Below are 22,502 nucleotides of genomic sequence, written 5' to 3' on the forward strand. Positions count from 1 at the left end.
ACACTAGCAGTGGGATGTTTGCTCCTCCTCTACTTGCAGCAGGGGGCAAGAATGTAAAGTGACAGGGTGTTTGGCAAGATGACAGGGAATGAATGTGCCTGACCCTGTCAGGAAGGCAAAGCTTGAGGCTGGTGTAGATGGCCGCAGAATCATGAGCTGCTGCACCAGTGATGGTATTGTGGGGACTGCATCCCCTCCTTTATGCTGTCTCCTCCCAAATGCAAAGATCCTCTTCCTAGATGTTCAAGCCAAGGAGCTTCTGCATGCAGCACGGTGGGTGCCTGCACATGCTGTGCTCATGTGTAGCTTATATGCCACAGCGTGGACGTGCTAGTGGACACGCACAGCCCGGGTGGCAGGTGACAATGGAGCCCTTTGTGACTTCCTCTGTGACACTGTGGGTGCTGCCTAGTGCCAGTGTGGCTCCGGCCCTTCAGTGTCCAGGAGGACGGCAACGGGATAGGGCAGGAGCACAGGGCTGGCAAGGAGCCCTGAGTGATGTCTCGTCTTTCCCCGCCACCCCCGGCATCCCCGCGGGACCAAGGCAATTCCGTGAAGTTGCCTAGTCCCCAACATGGGTAAGAGAGAGGGGCTGGGGCTGGGTGGGCACCCTGTGGGGGGAAATGTGCAGGAACATGAAAGCCCTTTGTGATTTCTCTGGCATGAGCCTCTGCCCAGCCCCCTGTGAGGCTGTGAATATTCACAGCCTGCCCACAAACCTCCATCCCCAGATTTGCTGCTCCTTGAAAAGCCTGTCCCACGCATCTCCCGGTTCCTGCACAGCCCCATTGGCCCCCCAGGCTCTCCCTGCAGGCAGTGCAGAGTTGGGGCCAGGCGACATGGCCTTGCCCCATGCCCACCCCACATGGCCTCTCCTCCTTCCCCAGGATTGAGCAGAGACCCCCCAGCCAGCCCCAGCTGGCCTGGGAGGCAAAGGAAGAGAAAGACAGCCTTCCACTGAGCTCTGATGAGGTGTGCATGGTCCCGCTGCTGCAGACTGGTGAGTGAGGGACGTTTTGCTGCTTTGCGGTGCTTCTGCATGGCAGCCGGCTGCTGGGCCCATCCCAGGCCTGACCAGCATGGGAGAAATACGATGTCAGTCCCCTGTTTCAGACCACCAGCCCAGGGCTTGCTTTGTCCTCGGGAGCTGGCATGTGGCTAGACGCAGGGTATCGCTGTTTAATCTCTCCTGCCAGCACCTTCAGCTCACCCTCCCGCCTTGCTTTATCAGATCCCAAGTCTGATTCCTGCATCCATCTGGATCTGCCACCAAGTGAGGAGAAAGACATCCAAGAGAACGTCAAGGACTCTCTCAAAGACTCAGGAGAGGTACCTACAGAGACTGCCATCTGTCTTGGGCCTGCATCTCCTTCCAGCTCCTCCCATGCTCAAAGATCACTTCCTGGAGGGCTGCTGTGTGTGCAAAGCTGGGGGCAAAAAACAGAAAAAAGACACCAAGTTCCTGTGGGTAGGAGGGATCCATGAAGGAGCCCCACAACCTTCTCTTCTCTTTGCAGGACCTGAGCATTCTGGACAACTGGCTGAAGGATTTTCTATTCAACCCTTCATCCTCCAGCTTCTTGGAGCAGCAGAATTTCTTGCAGGTCTGGCATTTCCAGAGCAGGTCACAGCTTCCCTAGTACAAACCCCCAAGGGAGGTTTCTGCCCCAAAGTCCTCTGCACCTTGAGGGGTACAGAAGGCCACTTTTGGAAAACAGCATAGAAAGGAGCGGAGGCTGCAGTGGGAACAGACTCTGGCTACCTCCCTGGACATGGCAGATGGGTGTGGCGACTCTTGCCTGGGGCTGGGAGGGGCTCTAGGGACGTGAAACCAGTGACAGGCTTTGCTGCTGTTCCCGGGAAGCCTTGGCAAGTGCTCCGATCCCTGCCAGGCACTTAGCAGAGCTGCCACTCCTGGAACAGCTGCCAGAGCCCAGGGCAGAGCATCGGCTTTTCTTCTCGCAGGTCCTGCTGCCCTTCACAGAGTCCCAGAGGCCAGACGAACGTGAGAAGGCTGTGAACATCATTGACTGGCTGATCAGATCATTTGTCAGCCCTTCCTCTGTGAGGGTAAGGAGCCTGAGGTCCAGACAACCTCCAGTCACCCCATCACCCCTTCCCAGCGTCCCAGGATAGTCTGTGGTTCAGGGCTTCCTTGGAGGGAAGTCTGGGCACGGGCTAGGGGACTCAGCAAGGTGCTCTCTTGAGTAGGACATCTTCTCCCCCGTCTCTATAGGCTTCTCTCTGGCCCCTCTTCTCTAGGGCAGGAGCCAGCTCTGCTGCCCAGCCTGCCCAAGTCAGAGCTGTCCTGGAGCATGATGTGATGCCTGGCCTGGCAGCCCTGGGCTGCTGCCCAGCAGCATAGGGGTTCAGGGCCCACAGGGCTCTCTGGCACGTCCCCTTCCCTGCAGCCACCTCCCCACTGCCTGCCACATGCCCAGGCGTCAGCCCCAGGACACGTGCTGCTGTCCTGCAGGTGCTGCCCACCTGTGCCGGGGGGAGCAGAGGAGCTGGGCAGGAGCAGAGGGCAGGTGGCTTGATGTGGCCAAAACGGGGAGTGGAGCTCACGGAGGCAGGGGCACTCCGCAGGCTGTGGGAGGGAGGAGGAGTGGTGGTGGTGGTGATGGGAGGGCAGGATGGGGGAGACGTCAGGTCCCAGTCCTCATGTCAGCACCTCCATCCTGTGGGCTGAAAGGCCCAGTGGTCAAAATCCTTCAGCTGCAGCCTGGGATGGAGTGAGAAAGCAGTGAGGGGAGACAGCCAGCCAGAGCTGTGGGCTGCGTCTGCTGGGCAGAAGCAACAGGAGCTGGCAAGGGAGCCTGGGCCTGAGGCAGAGGAGCCTGGGCTGTGGGCTGGAGAGCAGGGAAAGGCAGCAGAAACAGTGGGGCTGCAGGGGAGGCTGTTCCTGCTTGGGACAGCTGTTACTTACCCATCCTGCTACTGCTGCATTGCATTCCCTTCAGGCTCTGCTCTCCCCTTGCCACAGCTGCTGCGCTGGGTCAGGGGCTGCTGAGAGGTGCCCCTGCGCTGGGCGGAAGAGCTGGCAGCGTGCAGGGGCTGGGGCACGCACCTTTACAGCCCTCTGATCCCTGCTGGGTGCAGGGCTGGGCAGATCCTGCAAGAGCTCTGCCTGCGGCAGCACCCAGCCCTGCACCAGCTCTTGGGCTAAAGGGTTTGGCCCCAGCTGCCATGCTGTAGCCCCGCTACCAGTGCTTCCTCCCTCCCTCAGGTCGGTGTCTCTGGTAACCATCACCTTGGTGAAGAGAAGCTTTTCCAGGACCTGGGCAGGGTGGTGGGACGTCTCATCCTGTGCTGTGCTCCCAACAACCAGACAATCCGCTTTGCAGCTGCAAATGCTCTTCAATACCTCTACAAGTTCACCCTGCAACAAAGAAGTAAGAGAAACAACGACAAGTTGGGTCCTTCTGGGCAGAGAGGCCAAAGCAAGGCCAAGCAAAGCACCATGCCACCTCATCCATTTTCCTCAGCTAGAGGAAGGAACAAGAAACCCTCCCAATGCCAGAGTAGGGGAGCAGCTGTGCTGCATCAGCTGCAGGGCCCACACAACCCAGCATCAGGGTAGTGTGTGCAGAAACAAGAGGACATGGATAAGGTGATAGCCACGCACCTCTCTGGGGTCCCTTAGCTCTTGCCTTGTGAGAAATAGCCAATGCTCGTGCTGTAGACATGTGTGCTGCTTTAAAAATGCGGGTACCTCACAGACCTCATCCAGGACTGTTACCTCCCTTGAAGCAGTGGTTCCACAGCTGCCCTGGTTAGCAGGGGACTGAAAAACTTCCTGCTGCAATGGTTGCCCATCCTAGAGTTTCTGTCCTGCTTCGGACTAGAAAGTTCCATTAAGCTCCACCACTTCTCTGCAGCCTAAGAAGCAATTTCCCCTCTTCAAAGATAAAAAGTCATTTTATCACAGAAGACAGCCAGGTTGGCCAGGAATGATTTACCATTGGTAAAGCCATGGTGTTTCTCATCACCTTTCCCTATGGCTGCAATAGTTGCCTTTCCCCAGCTGTTGGGACCTCATCTCCATGACCTTTTAGGATGAAAGGAAGCAGCCTTGCAAGGGCATCAGTCAGTTCTGACACCTGACTAGTCTCAGGCACTCATCTACAATGAGTTCTTATGTGGACTGGGTTCTGTCAGTAATCCCTGACCCAGTTCTTACCCACCACTGGCAGTTCTCTCCTCTGAACCCTTCCACTTCCCACATACTGCCTTTTTGTGTTGGAGCTCTGCCAGGAGTTGCCAGCTTAGCCAGGCCAGTCTCCTGACATGTCTGCTCACTTGCCCAAGTGTTGGGGCGGACCATCTTGTGCATGGAGGTCGCTGTCCTTTGGTAGTCTACCAGCTTCCCTGACCTCCTTTGCCCTTCACAGCTGGTTCCCATAGGAGCCCAGCTGAAGAAGCTGAATGCTCACCTGAAGTCCAGGAACTGTTCTCTGCTGCTCTCCTTCCTCACTCCTCTCGGGACTGGAACCCCACTATTTCATGGCCCCTACAGCCATGATTACCATGTCACAAAACAATTTTTCTGTGTTAGTGAACAACAGATTCAGCTGTGCAACACAGTGGTTGCTCCCTCCAGTGCCTGTAGAAAGAAGGTCTCCCTGATGCCCTCCAGAAATCTCTTTAACTGCTTGTGTCCTAACACATTGCGAGCAAATCCTCTGCTTCTGACCCACACGGTCTCTCCCAGACTGTTGGTTGTCCCATATATCTGAGGTGCTCCTTCATATAGGAGGCAATCCCCCCTTCTCATCTTCCTCATCTGTCCAGAAGAGCTTGTATCCATCCACCGCAGCACTCCAGCTGTGTGAGCCATCTCCCACGTCTCAGTTATTCCAACTGTGTTTTACTTGTGCAACTGCATGCAGAACTCTAGTTCCTTAGAGTTTCCCGGGCTGTGAGCATTTGTATACATATGCTTGAGGCAGGTGCGTCTAATCCTTCTCCATCATTCCTGAGGTCCCTCTTGTTCCCATCACTCGTCACCCTTTGCTTTACAGCCCTGTCCACTTCCTTCCCTTGACTGTAGGTTGTAACCTCCCTCCTCGCCCATTCCTAGCTTCAAGCTCTTTTCACCGTTTGGTAAGCTTGTTGGCAAAGATCCTACGTCCTACCAACTGTTCTGTGTTTTCTTCCCCCCGTTTAGGCAGGACGCTATCAAAACATAATCCAGAGCATCCACAGCTCCAGAGGGAATGGGAAGCTGAGAGCGCTTCCTGGCTTTCTTGGCACTGTGACAGCAGTGACATTGCTATGGTAATGAGCTCCTCCCTTACTGTGACTCTTGTCCATGGCATCAGCAGGAGACCTGAGTGAACAAAAGGATCCAGAATCAGCGGGACTGGCATGGCCTCGCTCTCCCTGGTGAGAGAGGGTTCCTGCTGTCCCTGAGCAGGGACTACCTGAGGGTGGCACTCCAGTGTCCCAGCAGCAGCTCCAGTGCTCCTGGCCACCAGTGAGCCCTGGTTCTCTGTCGGGCCAGCGTGCTGTGCCCATGACCCCAGCCCTGCTCCCTCACCCTGAGGGCCCTCTGTTCTCATCCTCTGCCCTGCAGTGACTGCAGCCCCTGTTTCCAGCTTTCCTGTGGGCAATGGTGCCAGCACTGCTGGGCATCTCTCAGCAGAGCTGCTCGCACAGCTCAGCTACGCAGCACAATCAGGGCACTCAGCGCGACGTCTTCCCTCCCTTCCTTCTTCCCGTAGGTGTTTGGCATATACCTCCAGCCTTCTGAGAGGACAGACGTGGTCCTCACAGCCATTGACGCCATGAGAGACTCCAGCATCTGTGACAAGCAGGTGGCCTGCAGCTTGCTCTACATGGCCATGAGAGACCCTGCCTCCTGGCTGATAGATGTAAGCAGCCTGCAGCGGGATTTTGCTGCCCATGAGACCTTTCAGGCATTTTCCCTCCCAAGCCCGGGTGTCTTGGGCACCTGAAGCCATCCATTTCAAGCCAGCAGAGAGGGATGGGAAGGGCAGCAGTTTCAGTGGCAGCTGAGGAGATGGTTGCACTCCAGCGGCAGCACCATCCTCACCTGTGTCCCTTCCAGGCACGAAAGATCTTGGAGTCTGTCCACAGAAACATGGAGTTCATCTGCACAGTGACAGCCCGGCACAGCCTGGAATCACTCCTTTTCCTGCTGATCAAATGGCGCCCCAAGGATACGGTCATGAGCCTGTTGAAGATCACTCCATCATGCGACAGGTACCAGCCCCGACAACCCTGGGGGCTTGTTCCATAGCCCAGGCACGGCGCGGTGGCTGAGGCTGCCCTGCTAACAGAACGCTCTGGCTTGCAGCACTGCCCTGGCCATGTGGGAGGTGATGGTCTCCCTGCCCAGCACCTGGGAGATGATCTGCAATGAGCTGCTCAGTGTGATCCAGGACCAGCTACCGCAAGGGCAGTTCAACTCCACAGAGGACATGCACGGCCTTCCCTCAGCTGTGAGTGACCAGAGCAGGTCTTGCTCACCTTCAGGGCTGTTCATGCCTCCCCAGAACAACAGACACAGCCCCTCCTGTCTGCCCCCAAGCAGCCACCTCCTCCCGGACTTAGGGACACAGGCCCTTAGGGCCAGCAGGCACCTGCCCAGCACCAGGCTCCCCTGTGCCAGCCACGCAGGGCTGCCCCGTGCTGCTGGGGCCCCGGTGCACAAACACGAAGTCTGCCCCTGCCCCGGCAGCACTCTGCTTCCCTGCTGCCTGCATCCCTGTGCCCTGCTCTGCAGACTGGAAACCTGGGGCAGGGGCAAGAGTTGGGGCAGGGGCTGCTCCCAGACAAGGGCAGGGGTGCAGACTGGGGCAGGGGCAGAGAGGTGCTGGGGTCAGGGCTGGGGCAGAAGCCAGAGTCCGGGCAAAGGCTGGGGCTGGGGCAGGGGCTTGGCTATGGCAGAGTCTGCACAGGCTGCAAGGCCTGAGCCTGGAAACCCAGGAGGGTCTGCAGGGTACAAAAGGCAGGCCATGCTAGCCCCAGGAGGCTTGTGGTGCCCACGTCAAAAGCAAGAGCTGAGCCCCCGGGGCTGCTGGGTCTTGGCCTTGGCCTGGAAGCCAGGTTGCAGTCTCCATCAGAGTCTCTGTGGCCCGGGCCAGTGCCTGAGCCAAACCCCATGTGCTGCCCGAGGGCTTTGGCAGTGCAACAGCAATGTCTTTGCAGTGAGTTGTCACTGTGTGTATTCCACAGGCAACCAAGGTCCTGTACAAGCTCATCCAGCAGCCCATCTGCCAGGAGAAACTAAAAGCACTCTTCGCCAAGGTCTTCATGGGCCTGGTCTTCCAGATTTCATACACTGCAGAGCTCCTACAACACACCACGGAGATTTCCTGGACATACAGCGAATGGCATCAGGCCAATCAACCCAGCCCTTTCAGGTGCTCCATCCCCCTTCCCCTGCCATTCCCCTGGGCCCTCGGCCAGGGCACACGCTCTGTCTGTGACTGGACTTCACTCTGCATGCAGGTTTGCAGTGGAGGCCATTAAAGCTCTGCTCTGTGCTGCTGGCTATGAAGAGCATGTCCTGAGCATCCAGAAGGAGGGCGGCTGGGACATGCTTCTCGGAACTGAGACCCACCACAGAGGAATCAGCTTGCTGGCCAGGTGAGAGCCCCTTTCAGGCAGCAGTGCCTCCGCAACGCCACCCGTCGTGGCTGAGAGAGGGTCCCCAGTGTGCCAAGGCACAAGGCTGCAGCCGCAGTGCTCGTGACAGAGCGGTCAGACTGGAAAGGGCGTTCCTTGCTTGGGGAAAGACCAGGGTGCTGTGAGCAAGTTGTGTAGAAGCTGTAGCTGAGTGCAAACGCACGTCCTGGCCTGGGGCGTCGTGACTAGGCTGGGCAGTGCAATCCCAGCAAGGCTTTGCCTGCCCTGCTCCATCCCAGTGGTGCTTTTCTTTCCCTTTCTAGAGAGATGAGTAAGAGCCCAGTTGATCAGCGATCCTCCATGTTCCAGCATCTGCAAGGGATTCTTGGCTGTAGGAAGGAATTCCAGATAACTTTTGCCATGACTTTCTACGTTGAGGTAGGCCTGGTGACAAGCAGTGCCTCTCTGAGATGCTTCTGAACCCTGCCCTTTTGCCGACACGGCTGCAGGGTGGGATGACAGTCACCGGAGCTGGGACAGAGGCGGTCCATTGTCAGTACCTCTGGCCTCGACCCATTTCTGCTGGGGTAGCACTCACAACCACCGGCATGTCCACAGGCAGAGCTTCCCCCAGGATGGGCTACGTCAGGCCCCCATGTCCTGAGCTGGCAGTGGGAACCAGGAGCGGCACAGTGCGGGGAGTCCTGCAGGCTCTGCCAGTCTCTCGCTGCTGTCTTTGTTTCAGCTGCTGGCCTGCGATGACCTTAAAAAGGATTTGAGTGACCTGGTCCTCCTCCAGTCGTATATGACGTATCCATGCCACATAACACAAGCGCTGGTATTCAGAGGTATCATCACACTGTCAGAAAAACCTGAGATGGTGAGCAAGGCATAGTCAAGTGAAGCCATGTTGGCAGCCTGGGGCTGGGGCAGTGGGTAACGCAGTGGCTTGGGTCTGGCTGAGAGTAAGGAGGTGGGTGTCAGAAAAGGGGGTGGCTGAGCAGGGGACATCGAGCCTTTGCTGTCCTGCCTTCCCTTCCCTACCCCTGCTCTCCCTCGTCCCCATCAGCACACATGTGGCCACCACCAGAGAGCAGGCTGCTGCAGCGATTCCTGTGCCACCTGCCAGGAAGCTGGATGGGAGGCTGGTGCTCAGTGAACACAGCATTTTTGCCAGGGTGGTCTTCCAGTGCTTCACCATAACAGAAATCCTGTGCTTCATACAGGCAAGAGAAATGCATATCCTGCTGAGCGACATCCTGAGGACTCTGAACAATGGTGACACAGATATCAAGATGAAGGCCTTGCTTGTCTTCAGAAACCTGCTGAGACACATGAAGAGGAAGGAGGCCAGCCACATCACTCTGCAGCTGGCAGGGAAGCTCCTGCCACTCATCGATGACGTAAGGCTGCTGTGGGAGCCTGAGCCCCACAGATGGGTACTCTGCAAGGACAGCTGCCCTCCAGCCCAGCCCTGCAGGCAGGACTTGGGCAGGGCTGCTTCCCTCCTCACGCCCCTGGGCTCTCATGGGATGGCTTCTGGGCTCTGCAGCCCAGTACAGCTTCTCCTTGGCAGGTGGATGCCTCTGGGTGACCCGATCCCCCTGCGCTGGGGCTCGCCCCTGTGCAAAGCACCAGCAGCCCAAGAGCTGCTCGGAGCCACGAGGGCTCCCCCAGATGCGCTGTCAGGCAAGACCAGACGTTCTCCCCAGGCACTGTGGCAGGGAGCTGAGGTTGAGCCTGCGGTGTGTGTCCTGCAGGCATTGCTGAGGGGCAGCCTGGTGTCCTCCTCAGCCCATCCCCGGGGAGTGCTGCTCTGACATAGCTGGTGGTGAATGCTGGAGGGCTGGGAGAGCACTTGGAGGCACAGCACCACCTGACAGAAACCTCTTGTGTGGCCTTTGATGGGGACCATTGCCCGGGGCCCTTCAGCCCCAGCTGCAGATCTGGCCCACAGCTCCTCTGTGCAGAATCTGACCCTGGAGCATCTCCCCTCACATCCACCACCCTAATGCCCTTGATCACCGTGGGCAGGGAGAGGCTGTTGCTGAAATCCCCCGTCTTCCTTCCTACCAGGAGTCCAGCCAGCTGCGAGAGCTCTCCATCTGCCTCTTCAGAGACATGATGGAGACTGTGGTGGGGAGAGACAAGAGACGGATGAAGAAGAAAATCCAGAGGGTCCTGGTCCCGCTCTTCTTCCATATGAATGACCAGACTGGGAGTGTGGCCAAGGTACAGATTTCAAAGCTGAACAGTGACAGGGGGAGGGGTCACAGCGCTGGCCTGGGCATCGGGGGTGATGGCTGCTGGCAGTCGTACTCTGGGAATATGTGTAACCTCGGGGTTGCACTGCCCAAGTCACTGAGGACAGGGTAGAGCTCCCCTCATCCCCTGCACCAGTCCCACCACTGCCTTCCTCCTCCCCCCGAGCCTCCTGCTGCAGAGGTGGCCAGGGTGCTGGGGTCCCCTCCCAGCCCTGCTGCCCCCATTCAGCCTCCCCCAGCACAGCCCAGAGGAAGGAAGGGTCCCTGCAGAGCCAGCACGAGCACGTGAGGAGAAGCTGGCATGGACATTTCCCAGACCTGCCCTACATGGTCCAGCAGGGCTGGGCAGCAGCCCGTGGCCACCGAACACACAGGTCCCTACAGGCTTCCCAGCTGTCCCTGCAGGTGTCAGAGGCCAGGACTTCGATGAGCCCCAATCCCTGTCCCCCAAGGGCTGTGCCCAAGAGACCCCCAGATGTTTCGGGTAGCTCCCTAAGAGCAGGATTGAAGCACTGCTCACAGAGATCACCCTGCGTCAGGCCAGGGAACTTGGTCTGTGCAGAGGAGTGGAGAACCAGCTTGTTCCCCAGCCTGGAGTGAGGAGAGTGGTGGGAAGGGAGGTACGGTCAGAGGAATACTGGTCATACATCCCAGGATCAACCCAGCTGGAGCCTCAGCCTAAAGGAGCTGGGGCAGCCCTGGCTGGGGAGCCAAGCGTCCTGCTGGGGGCTGCCCACGTGAGGTGCTGCTGCCTCCCTCCTGCCCTGGTGTCTATGGGACTGCTACTCTCATGGCCTGCAGCCATGGGCCCACACCTCCCTTACCCTTCACTCTGCCCCCAGCCCTAGCAGCAGCTCAGCAGCTCTTGCGGATGTCTATTCTGCTGGCTGGCAGAGTGCGGTGCGTGAGGTGTTGGCTGCCCCATGTCCGTGCCTTGGCCATTAAACCCAGTTCAGACTCTGTCCGCAGCAGCCTCTTCCCATAACAAGCTGGGAACAGCTCGCAGCCTTGCCAAGAGGAGGGGGATGCCAGGTCTCCTTCTCAAGCTGTGGTGCCATCTCCCAGCTTCTGCTGCTTTGCAGGCCTCTGGGGAAGCCCTCCTCACTTGTGCAGACCTCCTGAAGAGGAAAAAGCTCAAGCAACTGGCCCAGACAAAGCAGACGTGGAGGATTGGAGAGACCTTGGTGAGGACAACCCCAAAGCCCCAGGGCCCAGGCTGGACAAGGGATGCCCCATGTGCCCGGGGTGTGGACTGTGCAGCTGTTGCTCACCGGCCCTGCTCCAGACTGGAACCCACAGCCTGGAGCTGCATCCTCCTTCCTGTCCCTCAAGTATAGAGCCCCCAGGGCTTCTCCTCCAGGTCCCTCTCCGCTCCCACCCCTGGGTGCTGAAGGAGACCCTGGCCCACCTGGGCCCTGGCAGCAGGACGGAGGGGCCTCAGTACTTCCGGGCCCCCTCTGCCTGTGGCTCTCCCTGAACTTCAGCCCCACAGGGCTCCTGGCTGGAAGAAAGGAATGGCCTGGGGAGGAAGGAGGGTGATGGGAAGAGGCACTGGTCTGGCCGGCTGGGAATGGTCTGTGCTAGCCCTGTGACCTTGTGCTCTCTCCAGCTGGTGCAGGACAGGAGGAGGATGGAAGAATACCTGCATCACAGCCTGCCATACCTGAAGGACGCTCAGGCCACCTTGAGAGTGGAGGCCATCAGATTCATTGGTGAGCCCCAGCCCCCAGGGTCCCTCTTCTGACAGCCTGGCCCCAGTCCCTGCCACTGCACTGGCAGCAAGAAGCAGCCCTGTGGCTGCCAGAGCCTCGGCTGCCCCATCCAGGGCCTGGGCAGACAGGGGCTCTGTGCCTCCCTCACCCACCCCTGCCCACGTAGGTGGGCTTGGTGGCAGCCTTGCTCAGTCCCACTGCCCTCGGGTAGTCTCCTTCCCTGGGGTCAGCCCTGCTGAGGGGGAGGAGGGCGTGCAGCTGAGCTGGCAGGGCCAGGGGCTGCGCTGCCAGCAACATGCTGGCGAGTGGGAGGTCTGATGGGAGCTCTGTGCCTAGGGCTTGGTGCACGGCACCTGAGGGACCGAAATGAGGAGGAGCTACAGGATATGTGCAGGGGTGAGTAGGGGCAGTGCTATGCTGGCTCGGGCTGGTGGGGCAGGGGACAGAGCCTGGGCAGGGTGTTGCTATGCCTTGTCCTGCTCCAGGAAAATGCTTCAGGGGTAGAGGAACGTGTCAGAGGCATTTCTGAGCAGCAGCTTCCAGCTGATGATCCATTGGTCCCACCTGCTCCTCCTGGCCAGGGAAAGAGACAGATGGGGCTGGCATGGGAGGGTCTCTGCGGACAGCGGGGTTTCACCACTGCTGTCCTTCGTTCTGTTGCAGCCCTCCAGCCCTTGGTGAATGATGCAGAGTCCTCAGTTCGTTCCCTGGCAACTCAGACCTTGCTGATCCTGGCACCTCGGCAGCCAACATCAGGATGGTCCCTACGAAGATTGTGCTGTGGGCTCTGCAGAGACAGGGAGAAGTGAAGGTCTCTCCTGGGGAAAATGGCTGCATGGAAATAAAGCTGGAACAACCAGCCCAGTCCCATGGTGTCCTTCACACAGGACATGAGCATGCTGAGCAGACAGCATCATTCCTGGCCTCTACTGCTGCCTGCAGGACAGCTCATCTCTCGGCACACCCTGGCCCCAGTCTTGTTTTACAACAATTTTACCTCTTGTTTGGGCTTTCCCCCAAAAGAAGCATGTTTGCTCACCCCCTGTGCAAATATTTTTCTTTAGGGATGCAGAGGGTGAAGGGGAAATGGCAGACCCTGGAGAAATCGGGATTGCCTGGAGAGCTGCCCGGCACCCCGACTTCCCAGTAGCTCATGGCAGCACAGCACGCGCTGACCCAGGGTGTCCTTGCACCAAAGCCCTAGCAGCACTGCTGGAGACCACAAAACCCAGAGGGGAGGAGGAGGGAAGCTATAGCCCAACCTTCCCCTCCTGAGACATTCCAGGGCCTGAACAAATGCTCGGCCAAGCTGCCGACTCGTCATTCATGCCAGTGTTCTGAAGTGGCCACCTCTGGCAGGCTCCTGGCTTGCACATCTTTGCCCATGAGCCAGGGGAGACGTTTCCCTGTGGGAAGAGCTGTGCCCCTGTGCCCTGCCACACCTCCTCTGGGCTGCTGGGGCCGGACTCCCAGCCCTTTCAGCAGCTGGGCTGATCTGGCCATGGTCGGTGCCATCAGCCAGGCAGTGGAGGCAGCGTGTGCCAGGCTTCCCACGGCTGCCTTCCCAAGGCCTGGAAGGAGGGAGGGCATCAAATCCCCAGCAGCAGAGAGCTCCTCACCACCCCAGGCCAGCAGCTCCCCCCAGCTCTGGGACCAAGCCCAGGCTGTCCCCTTGGGGTCCCTGGGGAACCTCTGCTCTGCCAGCACGCAGCAGGCACTGCTTCGGCAGGGAGAGAAGGAGGCAATGGGCTGGGAGTCCAAGGGATGCCTTGGCACACCGCTCGTTCCAGCAGCAGCAGCGCCGACAACCCTTTTCTGTGCTGGAGTCCAGTCCCTCCTGTCACCTACACAGAGAGGTCGTTTTGAAGGACAGCAGCATCTTTAGCCTGGCAGCTTTATCTCCAGTGCCAGTCTTGAGTTTCCATCAAGCACCCAGAGGCTGTCACAGCAGACGGAAATTACTGACCCCCCCGGGGTGGGGGGTCACTGTCCGCACTTGTCACTTCTGCGACAGCCTTGTGGCTCAGGAGTACCAAACTGCCCTGGCTCCCCACACTCCTTGAGGCCGGGCCAGCACAGCGCCCTGCGAATCTCCACGGGCACCCGCAAAGGGCACCCGACTCCCTTGTGCCCAAGTGTGAGTTAGCAAGCAGATGCCAAGCTGCAGAAATGTGTCTGCCGTTGAACGTACCGTCAGAGTCTCCAGAGCAGTCTGACAGTTGTGCCGCTCACAAGTGCAGGAGTCCGTCCCCAGGCGGTTGTTTCCTGCTCTGTTTAGTTTCTCCACTAAGCACCTCTGAGGGTCCAGTAGGTTTCTAGGGTGTCTTGGGACCACTTCTTCACACAGGTGCCAGGTAGGCCAACAAAGGTGATGCTCACCTGACTCTGGTCCTTGCAGAAGAGGGAGTGCTGGTCAGGGTGTGAGAGACTGAATTGTTATCTCGAGCTATTTGTCTCAAAGACTGTTTGTTGCGAGAGACTGGACTGTCATCGCAAGCCATTCATCTCAAGGATTGTTTGCTGTGATGAGCCACTTATCCCAGAGATGGCTTGTTTAAGCAGGGCACTCCTCCGTCCATAAGGACGATTATCAGGCCACTGAGGCATCCAGGGGAGGAGACAGGCTGGAGCCGGCAAAGCATGCAGGAATGTGGAGACTATCATTGTCATGGAAACTGCAGTCTTTGAGATAAGGTACTGGTTTCTGGCATTGATCACGCAAAGGTCATGTGATAGATGAAACCTGCAGCGCATGAACAGTGCGTGAACAGTATGTATGCGTGTGCATCGGACTATGCCCTACAAAAAAAACGTGGAGACAAGCCGTGGTGTGCACCCATCACCAAAGAATTGAAGATTGAGGACCAACTGGATGCTGCTGGATCCATGGTGGTGACTATTCTTGCAACTCTATCCCGACTGCTTGCTTAATTTCTGCCTTTTCTTCCATTCTATCCTAGCGCTACTATTTTCTACTTTTGATAATAAAAGCTCTTTTGGGTATACGGCATTTGACCTTGCTTGTGTCTTAATCTTGCTCTTGGGATCATATCGACACCTTCCCCGACATTGGATCGGGACACAGGGATGGAAAAACCATTGTCAGCCTTGGCTGTAGTGACCATGAAACAGCGGGTGAAGATTCTTGCCTCTTCAGGGGACTTTTGGTGGGAATCCCATGGGCAGCAGCACTCAAGGGCACCAGACCTCAGTACAGCTGGTCTTTCAGGCCTAGGGCCACCTCTGCCTTCCACTGAGGCACCCAGAGTAACCCCCTTGGAGGAGCTCTACATGTCTGCAGTCGGGACGTCCGTCCATGAGAGATCTTCAGCAGAAGGTCCCCTTCCATCCCATAGTGACCTGGGAAGCCAAGTCACCAGAGGCAGGGCTTGCTTTAGTCTTGCTTGCAGATCTTGCGCTTAGACAGCTCTCCAAACTCCTTGTTTCAGTATCATCCCTCTCTCCGCGTCTGCCCTCTTGATTCAGCTAAGGATGTCATTCTCCAGCCTGAGGAGCGAAAAGGGTCGACCACAACTCTCCTCCCTCCTCTGCCAGGCCCAGCCTTGGAAACCAGCTGGCAGCGTCGTGAGCGATAACAAGGGGTGGGAAGTTTAGGCAAGGGGCACGGGGAGGCATGGCCCTGGTGAAGGCTGGGGCCTGAGACAGCATTCCCAGAAACAGTCATGGACATCCCTCCCCACACCTTCTCCTCCCTCCACCCCCGGACTAGGCAGGCAGCCCCAGCTCCGGCTGTGCTCCTCTAGCTCCAGCTGTGCTCTGCCCCTCGCCCTTCACCTTGAGGTGCAATGGGTGAGGAAGGCCCCATGTGTCCCAGAGCCTTCGGCCCTTGGATGAGCAGACTTCCCCTCAGCCCTCCTTCCTTGCCGGAAGGCCCCCACCTGTCTCTGCTCCCTGGGGCTCAGCATGATGGGGCCAGACCATGGTGGGAAGGCAGGAAAATCTGCCGGCCATTGCGGAGACACCCCACGTGAGGTGGGGTTTGTCCTGGCCTCTGGAGGGATTTCTGCCTGAAGTTTTGAGAGCAGCAACAGGGACAGCCACATCTGAGCGAGTTGCCCATGGTGCCTGTTCTGCTCCCAGAGCAGGGAACGTGCCACAGCCCAATCTCTGGGTCCCAGCACCCCAAGAGCCTGGCCCCCTCCCAGCCCTCCATGCACACGCAGAGCCTGGGAACCCCTCACCTCCCATGGAGGTGGGCTGGCACAGTGGGACAGTGCAGCCTGGCCATGCCCTGGGGGACCACGGCCATAGGAGTAGGGCCGTGCTGGCCTGGGGCTCCTGGGGGCACTGTGCCCCTGTGGGAGCTAGTCCTCACCTCCTGACCAGTGTCACAAGCTTCCCACCAGCCCCTCACCTGGCCCACAGCTTGCTCCTCTCCCATGAGTGAGGCAGGAGGGGGCTGCTGGGGGAACCAGGGTGTCAAGAGTTAGCCTTGTATTTGCTCAGAGGAGAATATGCTCTCTAAATAGCCTGTCTTCAGCAGCTGCCGTGGTTGCTGTTGATGTTGTCCCAGCTAATAAAACAAGCTAGCAGGCAGAGCTCACCCCTTTGAGCTATTGCTTATGGGAGCCTTCCCACTCCACAGTTTCATCTGTTTGCCTGGCCTGACATGAGAAGCCTCCCCCAAAGACATTTATCTCCAGGGACTCCACTCTGCAGCGACCTCTCCCCCTGTCTCTCTGGCTTCTCGGTCCTCTGCTTTCTTTCAGGACATGCAGCTGAAGCAACGCGCCCGATCCCTGCGAGCAGCAAGTCAGCGGCGGGGAAACAGGAGTTAGCAGCAGGTCTGAGCAGCTCTGTGGGGTTGGGAGGAGGCTCAGGCCATTTGAGGGCACTGCAAAGCCCGACGTGCAGGGGGCCAGGGCTCACGCGTGCCCGGACCCGACCCCCTGCAGCGGGAGGGCAAGACGGGTTCCCTCCGAGCCCCCCTCGTACAAACGCCTGCCGTTGGAGAACGCCCAGCTCAGCCGCTTGCCCTGCGCCTGGCACACTCAGCTCCCAGGACTGCCGGAGCCCTCGGCACTGCAGGTGCCTAGAGGAAACTCCTGGCCCCATGAGAAGGCCCCACCTTCTTCTCCCATGGGTCAGCACAGCTGGGGAGGGCTGCCAGTCTCCTCCCTTCAGGCGGTGCTGCCTCGGATCGGTCCCCTCGGCTGCCACTGTGCCCTGGTTTGGGGCCCGCCCTTCCCTGAGGGCTGCCTCTGACTGGCCCCAGGGCTCAGGCTGCCCAGGTGCACCTGAGGGGATGCTCTCTGTGATTGGCCGCCTGCTGCGGTGTGCTGCCCGCCCTCCCCTGAGGCGATGTTTCCTCCGATTGGCTGCATGAGATTGCTCCTCCCATCCAGTGATGGGTCAGGCGGCTCATCAGTCATCTGTGCTTTGCTCTTGCCAGCTGTGATTGGTGGAGCTGGCATGCCCCGCCTCCAACCAACACCCCCCCACACACAGGCAGGGTGCCCAGCTTTTTCCCCTCTTGCCACCTTTCCTGCAGGCCTCGAACCTTGACTGGTGGGTTACCTATCCATCACATGCCTTGCCCCCGCCTCCTCAAATGCGATTGGCTGTCCTGGGTCCACTGACTCCCCAGGGACTGCTGGGTGGAGGTTGCCAGGCAACGGACTCCACCTGTAGGGCTGAGAGCCTCAGAATGGGGCTGTGGGCCCTGAGGAAAGGCTGGGGGTCATCAAAGGCGGGTTTGGACCCTAAACCGAGGATTTCGGCCCGAAACATGAGGCTCTGGGCACTACGAAGGATAGGCGCGCTGCTACAGATGACGCTGGGGACGCTGCGAAGGAGGGGAACCTCTTGGTTCCTTTGCCCCCGGGTGCCGTGTATGGGGCAGGACTCCGGACTCGAGAGGGAAACTTCCTCTGGCTCACGGGCAAGGCTGTGCCAGCCCAGAGCACGCAGGAGGTTGCCACCTCTGAAGACCGGGACGAAGGAAGACTGGCCAGCTTGGCCCTTGCCGGTGCCCCCGCCACAGCAGGAGCCCCCCTCAGCCTGCTGTTCAACCCAGAAAGGGGCTCCATTCCCGCTTACATCCTCACCTTTACCAAGGAACACCCTTAGGAAGGACTGGGCAAGGCGGAAGCACGTGCTTCGTTTGAGCGAACTTTGCAGAGCGTTCCGTTTGGGTCACGCGTGTGGTGGGACCCGCGGGACAGGGGGCTGAGGCTCACGTGGGCTCGCAGCCGGGCCAGCGTGCACAGCAGCCCAAGGGACAAAACCACGTCTCTGCTGGTGGCCTCCCTGTGTGGAGCTGCCCCTGCCCCCTGCAGATGTGCAGAGGCTCGCTGGGGGTGAGGAACAGCACCAGTGAGGCCTGGGTTAACGGGCAGGGGTCCGACGGGCCAGCCAGATGCTACTCTCCGTCCCTCTGCTCGGCCCCTGTGCCACTGCTGACCCTTGATGTCCCCCCGCCGTTCCCCACTCGTCCCCCGGTGCCCCCCTTCCGCCCCCTGCCCACACACCTGTAACCTCCTGTGACCCCCTCGGTTCCCCCCAGTGCCCCCTACTCCCCCCAGCGCGTCACTGGGCAGTGCCGTGGGGGGTCCCAGCGTGATGGGACACCGGGAGGGCGAAGCCTGCTGTGGCGATACGGTCGGGGCTCTCCCGGGCTGTTCCCTGCACCAGCGCGGGCTGGTGCTGGAGGTGGTCGTGCCGCGGTGGGAGGGGTGGCGAGGGGATCCCCATGGGCAGTGGGAGGGCACGGCAAGGCCCCAGGACCCCACGGGGAGACCCCTGCTCTGGGGTCTGTCCCGGCATGACTCCATTGTCCCCAGCCCGGGAAGACCTGAGAGGGGCCCCACAGCTGGCAGCCCCCAGCCTCGGTGTCACCCACACGTTGTCTCACCAACCGCCGGGGTGCTATCAGGGAAAGAACAGATACACTCCCCTTTCGGTGTCTTTTGATGAGCTTTAATTAACTCCGTGGTGCTGGCTGGGGCCAGGTATTGCGGAGGGATTCCTCTAGTGCCTGCCTCGCTCGGAGGTCCCTGTCGTCCTGCGGTCCCGAGAGATCTGGAACAACACCACAGGCAGCGCCGTGGGGACCTGGTCCCGGCCAGGTGCTCCCCTGGCCACCCCGCTCCAGGGACCCGTTCGCCAGGGATCTTCCCACAAAAAAAGACATCCCAAGCAGCAGTATCTCAGTAAAAGTCCTCTGACCCCTTCCTTCCCCATCTCCTGCCTTACCTCAGCAAAGAAAGCTGTAGCTGTCATCCGCAGTTTAACTGAGCAGGAATTCAGCCACGGCAAGAGGTTCTTCACCAGAGAGCGGGAGACGAGCCCAGCGTTGAGCAGGACGCTGCGCAGGGGTCACAAGCGAGGGACACACAGTTACGCAGGAAGGCCACAGGCCGGGCCTCCAAAATTCACTTGCGCCGATGCAGACACTATTCTTCAGCTCCTGACGGCTTCCCGGGCACGCCGGGAGGGTCCCAGCGGCCATTTCCCTGGGCACAGCCCTGCAGGAGTTGGCCAGATGCATCCCTGGGGCTCTTACCTGGTCAGGAGACGCACCCCCTCAGGGTGAGCCACGGGGTCTTCCAGGCGAGCCCACACTCCCCGATTCACGAGCAGCCGCGTCCATTTCTGCGCCATGCATTTGCCCAGCATCAACTCGACAGCTGAAAGGAAAATCCTGGCAAAAGAAGCAAAGCGCAAAATAAACAAACCCAATCAAACAAAACAAGTCCAAACAGCACCACCGCCAGAAACCCCAAGAACTCTCAAATCGCAGCAGGTTAGGGGAAGACTGATCTGCAGCAGAGCTAAATAGCCCTGGGATGACGCTTCACAGCCTTCCAGACTGCAGCTAACGACACTGGCATTTTCTTCATGCCCCAGACCCACCGAAGCAGAAGAAAAGCCACGCCTCTAGACTGACTCCACGCTAGGTGTCAACCAAGGCCAACACCTCATACCTCTTCCCACCAGCCTTTGGCCAAGAATGACACCAGTGCCCGCAAGAGTCACTGCTCCAGCGGGGGTCCGTTGAGGGAGTGCAATGCTATTGTGCACACAAGGGGATGCAGGAGGCAAGAGGACGGCCGTCCGCAGTATGAGCTGCGTAAGAGCTTCCTGCCTGGGAGCTGGAGTTTCTCCACGAAGGAACAGAAGTAAAACCAACCACGACGACCGCTTTCCACATCTAGGAAGTGGGGCAGGCCAAGCCCTCCCTCAGCCCCACAAAGGCACATGCCTTGGCACGGGGAACTGAAGCCAGCCCCTCCATCTGCCCCTTCGGCTCTTTACCTGCACGGCTTCTCCACATGCAGTTGTTTCCAGCTGGTCATGAGCAAAAGCTGCCTCTCCCCACCCAGCATTTCACTGGCCCACCTGAGCAGGCTGGGAAGGAGGTGGGGAAGCAGTTGCCTGAGCTCCTCCGTGCTCCTCAGGGCAAGCACCACCTCGGAGATGGCACGGGTGATCTGCAGAGAAACATGACCAAGAACCACCTGTTCAGGGAAGGCCTTTTCCCTCCAGCCTGGTTCCCCCGCCTGCCCGGGGTGGGGGGTCACTGTCCGCACTTGTCACTGCTGCTTAGACCTCAAGAAGCACAAAGGGGCCTCGGGGAGGTTCTCCCTTCCACAAGATGTGCTTCCTCAGCTGGGGTTTTTAGCATGCATGAATGGTGACTGGAGAAACGTGGTCATCCCCTGACAATGAGATGGAAAGCCTTAAGAGCTTCTTAACGTCTCAGTTAGTGATTGGGCAGTGACTGGCAGCGCGTAGGGATGCCAAAGAGGGTGGAGGGAACTCGGCAAGAAGCAAGGCGGCGGTTGAGGGTTTTAGCGCATCCTTCCAACCATGTGCGAACCCAGAAATGGGAAGCCGTTGATGTCTGTGGGTGGAGGAGGAATAGGTCTGCCCTGGGAACGTGACTGAAGGACTCTGAACAAAGGAGAGGTTTCCATCATGTGCGCGTGCCTCACCCGGGGAGATGGGGAATGCCCTCTGCTGTGGCGTGGCTAGACGGTGCTCAACATGCTCCATGAGCTGACCTGCCTCTCGTCCTCCCCTTCACTCCCCACACTTGGATGGACCTCAGGAAGCCTTTTGCTTCCTTCTAGGCTGGTTCATTCTTTCAATATCTGCAGTTCAGGAACTTGGCACCAAAGGCCTCGTTAACATGCAAAGTGCCACAAGAAGCCACATAATAGAATTCTAGAATCATAGAATAGTTTGGCTTGGAAGGGACCTTTCAAGTGTTACCAGAAGTCGGCACTTCAGAAACTCTCTAAGACTCAATTTTGGAGTTTTAGAAAGCAGGCATTCTTCATTGCATCGCTGGATGCACGGGGGATCGTTCCACCTATCGTGCATACCAATTCTTTCAACAGTTGAGATTATATACAGAATGGACATACATATTCACGATTTTTCCTGGAAACAACTAACATATTCATCTGAATTCCAGGAACTCAGTCATATACGTAAATGTCCTTGGCGCAGGCGCACTCGAGATCTTTGGTGATCTTCAGGGGTCCTCTGGTGGTCTTTGATAGTCTTCCTCACTTGTCCACTAGTTGACCCTTTTCTAGTGATTCTGCGTGGTTGGACACTACACGTTTGATACAACTTATGCTAAAGAATGTTCATTAGTATCTCTACTATCTCCCTTTTCTTGATATGCATTCTTTTGTCACAAACCACATTGACGCTCTGCAGCCGTACCCGGGAGAAGGCAGCCATTGTGCCCTGTCCCTCTGACAATGCAGCAGGGAAGCCTTGCTCAGCAGCACGTCTTCCTACAAACTGGACAAACTGTGAGGGTTGTTCTGACAGATGCTTTGGACGTGGCAGGTTTTGGAGACTCCTCCAGGAAACTCACACATGTGCACTGCCCTGCAGCTGGAGCCTTACCGTGTAAAGTCCTGGGAAGACTTCTCCCACACTGGGAGCTCAGCTGTCCTCCCACTGACCTCTCTCTACCTCGCTCGTCTCCCCTCACTACCTGCAGGCAGTGCCTTCAGCCCTGCTGTGCTTCGCAGGGGAGCTGCTCCTGGGCAGAGCTGTCTCTCACAAAGCGCTGCCCACTTGCTGGGAGCTCCCTCCGTCCCAGGAGCCCGGCCCAGCTCAGGAGCAGAGGACCAGCCCAAGGCTTCACTTTCTCTGCCTCTCCTGGGCTCCCTGCAGATGTCTCAGCTCCTGAAAGGCAGCGGAGTCACCCTTGGGGAATGGACTTTTTAGCTGACTGCAGTAATCGCCAATTGTCCCTCTCTAAAGAGTGGAGAGAGAGCGATTCCAAAAGCATGGCTTGTCCTACCAGAGCACAGATGTCTATGAGAGGTGTAGATGTTCCCCTCTGGGCACGGATATTCTTGGCCCATAACAAAAAGGACACACAGGCAGTGACAGGGAGGTGTTGGTTAAACGCTCTGGCTGGGCGGGGATTCAGCTGAAGCAATGCAGACATCTCATCCCCAGCTGGAAGCCCTGGGGATGAGGCAGGATTCAGATCCCCCCATGCATCCCACAGACCCACAGTGTTAAGGGATGTCAAGACTGGCCACCGCTTCCAGGCACTGCAGCCAAGGACCCCTCCCACCGTGCCCCTGGAGCCCAGACCAGTACCACCAGTACAGTCCTGCCTGGCTGCTGGAGCCCAGCCCGGTGCCTGGGGATCTGGAGCCTTTGCTCAGGCTGAGGGATGCAGCTGCCACTTTTCCGCTTGCAGGTGCAACTTCTAGCGAAGCTGAGCACGCATCCCAGAGATGCACACGCACAGACACACCTGCGGAGAGGACACTGACACGGCCAGTCACACAGACGAGGCGCTGCCGTCAACAGTACCCACATGGAGGACTCACACAAAACACAGAGACAGCCATGTCCCCTCCTCCTCTTGGGCTGCCAGAGACAGGAGGTCACTAGTGCAGGCACACACACAACACGCTGTGCGTTC

General features: G+C 58.5%; 1 protein-coding gene across 1 annotated transcript; it reads left to right on the forward strand.

Annotated features, from left to right (window-relative positions):
- The first annotated feature begins 287 nt into the window (after nt 1–287).
- On the forward strand, nt 288–12,539 carry LOC138684025 (maestro heat-like repeat-containing protein family member 7). The gene is made up of 19 exons (XM_069777775.1): nt 288–1,000; nt 1,232–1,329; nt 1,518–1,604; nt 1,966–2,070; nt 3,230–3,395; nt 5,171–5,280; nt 5,727–5,876; nt 6,074–6,228; nt 6,323–6,467; nt 7,204–7,391; nt 7,480–7,617; nt 7,920–8,034; nt 8,342–8,476; nt 8,823–8,999; nt 9,673–9,828; nt 10,943–11,044; nt 11,470–11,572; nt 11,909–11,968; nt 12,236–12,539. The coding sequence occupies exons 1-19, from the start codon at nt 853–855 to the stop codon at nt 12,379–12,381; spliced, it is 2,484 nt and encodes an 827-aa protein (XP_069633876.1). The 5' UTR covers nt 288–852; the 3' UTR covers nt 12,382–12,539.
- The last annotated feature ends 9,963 nt before the right edge of the window (nt 12,540–22,502 follow it).

This window comes from Haliaeetus albicilla, unplaced genomic scaffold, assembly GCF_947461875.1.
Source record: "Haliaeetus albicilla unplaced genomic scaffold, bHalAlb1.1 scaffold_158, whole genome shotgun sequence".
NCBI lineage: Eukaryota > Metazoa > Chordata > Aves > Accipitriformes > Accipitridae > Haliaeetus > Haliaeetus albicilla.